At 38.8% G+C, this 4,142-nt stretch overlaps 1 protein-coding gene across 1 annotated transcript in view; it reads left to right on the top strand.

Annotated features, from left to right (window-relative positions):
* The window catches only part of LOC101863930 (protein lin-54 homolog), a gene marked incomplete at its 3' end in the record, with an annotated part of 26,887 nt that extends 25,226 nt beyond the window's left edge, over positions 1-1,661 (top strand). The window contains 1 exon segment of the mRNA XM_005108036.3: positions 1,501-1,661. Within this exon segment, the coding sequence (XP_005108093.1) occupies positions 1,501-1,520 (20 nt within the window).
* Positions 1,662-4,142: the final 2,481 nt, after the last annotated feature.

Here is a 4,142-nt window from a genome sequence, read left to right as displayed (position 1 = left end):
AACTTTCGCAGAGGTGAACAACTTGTGTTTCGCGCGCTCATATGACCTTAGCAGTTGCGAGCGCCGTAAAACCTTATACTACTACTACTACTACTACATTTACCAGAAGGGTTCTGCATTATCACAATTTCTGCTTCATCTTAATGACTTGTTAATTTTGATGAGAGTTTATAAATATTATCTTTCAATCTTTGGATAGAATACAGGACTGCCCATCTTTAAGAATTGGGCGGAATTATAATTTTTTATTGAATTTTACTAAAAACTATTGTATTACCCCTCATTCTAGTTGTTAAATTTCGGCTATCCCAACTGGTGAATAAGAATAAGGGTAGAAAAACTACCAGGCCCAGAGAGTCTACGTCACTATGTTGCTTTCTGACTTGAATATCTTCTTAGCTTTGAGCCCTTGTAGTCGCTGTGCCACTTTGCCCTTGGAACAATATAAACATTAGGTTGACAAGGTGGTAGAAAATTCCTGCCCTTTTGTGTTTGCGTGACAGCCCGGGCCATTGAGAGAATTTTTTTAATGGATCTTTGTTGAAACTTTAAATAATTAGCTACAGCAGATGCATGGCATGGTATTATGCACAATCAGGGTCAAAGGTTTGTGACATATTCTGTAGTTCCAAAAAAATTGTTTCGTTTTTACAAGAAGTAACTCCCTTTTTTTTCCTGGACTCAACAACGATGAGCCTGGCGAGGCCTCTTTTAATCATGCCATTGTTTACATTACATTTATACTTGCTTGACTACAACTCTTGTTCCTTACATCCCAGGGAAGTGGACTATCCATTGCTATATTAAAAATTTTTGAAACCAGATTACAAATTTCCTATTTGTTGAGTTGATTACTGAGGCATATGCTGGTAGATGGGCTGCCCTAAATTAATGTTTCATTCAGGAGATCTATTCTTGTGGAATGCACAGTGTAAGGTTAAAAATTTCTGTCATTGGTCAATTACCATTCCCACGATTGCATGAAATAATTTTTTCTAAGTGAACTGTATTTATGAAATTGTATTTCTAGAATAGTTCCGGCATTTGTTTCTCTCACAAAGTGAACTTCTTAGAAAAACAATCACTTTTCTTTTTTAAGGACTCCAGGTCATATCACCATGCTTCAGAAGGGCGCAGACCCACCATATGGTATTCTTTAATGGTTAGCCTTCTACTAAGTCATAAAATTTTACAAATGCATTAAGTTTCCAAGTTATGTTATAGAAATTGCCGTGGTCTGAGTTAGGAAAAGATGAAGAATTGAGCAGGGGATTTTTTTTAGAGGGGGTAATTAACTCAAAACTGAAAGAAATTAATTTCACCTTTGTCACAGCTTATTGTGGATGTATCCTTTGTCACTATGTTGTCTACTTGTCTAATATGATAATGATAGATGGTAAAATTGTTAGATGAATAAATTGTTTGATATTATAAATGATGTTGTTTTAAAAAAAAGTAGTTTGCAAGATATTTGTTACAAAGGATTTTTCTTTTCCCCAGCTGCCAACTCTGTTGCCTGAAGGGGTGTTCAGACATGTAAGAAAAAGTAAGATGTCAACAATAGTCGGGTTGTCTTTCATGACTGGAGACCTGAGTGAAGTGAGACCTTAGACATGGCCATTATTCATCTCAGTGATCCAGTCTTTGGGAGAAGCAGTTGGGTGCCTAGCTGCTTGTAAGTCTTCCACATTTGACTTCACTACGTGCTTCATTCTCGACCCATCCACTTCTGTGAGCCTTTCAGTCGTCCTGCTTTTCTCTGGAGTACAGGAATCTGTGGATCCGGGGTTACTTCAGCACCTTTCAGGTCTAGGTGTTGGCTTGTTGTGACATCAGCAGGTAGTGAGTGGCAACGGAAATATGCTGCAAAGTCCCAGGTTTTCTCAGTGAAAAGTTTGTGGCATGTCGTGTGTTTTCTGAGTTGGAGACTGTAACATGGATGGAGTACAGCCACGGAAGAAGTGTGGTCTCTCTCAGGATAATGGTTCCATAAAAACTTACTATGGCTATAACTTGTGGTCATAGGTTCTGCTGCACGTGCCAACTGCAATAACCCATCTGTTAGTGGTTTTTCATTCATTGAGGACTCTGTGGGGAGAAAAGACAGAGTCCCATTATTGTTTGTTTTTGTGGTATGTTGCTTGTGATTGGATCAGTCTTTACCGAAGATCTGTGGCTGTGTGTTTCGAATCACAGTGTCAAACCAAAAGCTGATTGCCACCCAGAGTAAAGATTGAGGCCTGTTTTGTCAGCAATGGTGTGCGGGGGGGGGGTTGTGTTGGTCTGTGGCCTAGTCAGTTTGGTGATGGGTGGATATCTGGGGCTTGATGTTCACCTTGACTTTTCTCTCCCACCGTTTGTGTCAACTCAATTATATGTTTTTCTGCTGACAGGACTGAAACTTGTGATGAACATAACATATTTGATTTATTTTAGGAAACTGTCTTGGGTAAACATGGTTACAAAAGTATGTTGAATTTCAAATATTGATGCTGTTAGTTGTTTACGAGTTAATAAAGTAATTTCATTGTATTCTGTAATACTTTGTAAGGAAAGCAGATAAAATTTTTATAGTTAAGGCAGGTGTGAGTTTAATATTAGCCAACATATTACCTGGATGTCTCATGTATGTTACTCTTGTCTTTCTTGTTTTTTATATCATCTCCTCTCGCCCCTTTTCAGGTATATCTGTCTTGTGCAGCTTCCTCTTCCCCCTGCTCTCTCTTTCCCTGTCTCTTTCTTTCTGTCTGGTTCTGTCTCACTCTCTCATTTTGTGATGCATTGCTGTGGGGGATGGAACGCCATTCTTTATGTATCTCTGATGTGCACTGTGTCCTCTACTATCTTAATGTTACAATCATTTTAATCCCTTCTTATGCGAAATGTGGCTGTCTATATGACGCTGACAAAAGGGAAACGACATGCTTTAATGGTAGTGATCATCATCACCACTCTGTACATGTTGTGCTGCTGGATATTCACATACATATATGTACGCTGTTGCGGTTACACTTGACCCATTAGAGTAGTGTTTGTAGTCATGATTTATTTTTATTTGGAGAAAAAATGCAGGTTAGAAAAGCTTTTTACAAATAGTTCATGCATCTCTTCTGCTAAAACTTAAAGTTCTTAGTTAAAAAGATAAAAACTGTCAGCCAAAATATATGGTCCTTTAATTAAATGGGAAAGTTACTGGTCTCTGCCTAAGAACAAACTGCAAAAACCTGGTCCACTCAAGAGCCCAGTTTTACCACATAGCGCAGGGGTTTTTTGCTGTATAATTTGCATGTGAAAGAACTAGTTCTTCAAACAGAATTTGGCCTACAAACCCGGTTTGAGCTAAGAGCAATAAACTTTTCTAAGCTGTTTAACCTTACTTTGAGCATGCGAAGAAGCTTTCTTCAATGCCTGAACAATACATGAAATAAACTAGAAATTTCAGTTGCAGTGCTGACTTGAAGTGCATCGGTTAATTAATAGATCCAGCCAGAACAACTGATATGATGCTGTAAATAACACAGGATTTTTTGACGTTGTAGTGAAGGAATAGAGAATGGTGTGCTAGGACTAGCGGGCAGTGAAATAACAAGCTATGAGCACTCGTACAGGTGGTGTTTGTTATGAACTCTGCCAAGTGGGTCAATCGCTAAGTTGTTTTCAATTGTTCCTCTCTTGTGGTCAAAGCATTTAGTTTGTCTATACAAAACCTAGCCCATTCATGGCAATTTATTCCATTCTCTTTATTATGCAGCGTTGTGACTCATACTGTTTCTAGTTTCAATATGCTATCGATATAAATATAAAGATCATAGTTTTTGCATACGCATGTCCCATGTGTGTCATTTGTCTCCTTGCGCAGGAGTGCGCGCCGCTGCCCCCCAAAGTGAACTTATAATGGTTTTATAAGAGACAGACTGTTGATGCCTAGGGTGTGGAGAGACATGAAAAAGCATGTGTTGTTGGATTGGGTCTTATTGTCAGGTGTTGCATGTTCTTTCCTGATCTCCTGTTCTTTTCTTTGTTTATGTGTGGTGTGTTTTTGGAACAGGGAGGGGAGGATGGAGGAGGCTTCAAAGCAAGACATGTTTCTGTCCTTTGTTGTTGACACTGCCATACGTCACCACTAGATTGCCTTGTCTTTG

Source organism: Aplysia californica, unplaced genomic scaffold, assembly GCF_000002075.1.
Source record: "Aplysia californica isolate F4 #8 unplaced genomic scaffold, AplCal3.0 scaffold00654, whole genome shotgun sequence".
Taxonomy (NCBI): Eukaryota; Metazoa; Mollusca; class Gastropoda; order Aplysiida; family Aplysiidae; genus Aplysia; species Aplysia californica.
This window is presented reverse-complemented; position numbering and strand designations above follow the sequence as displayed.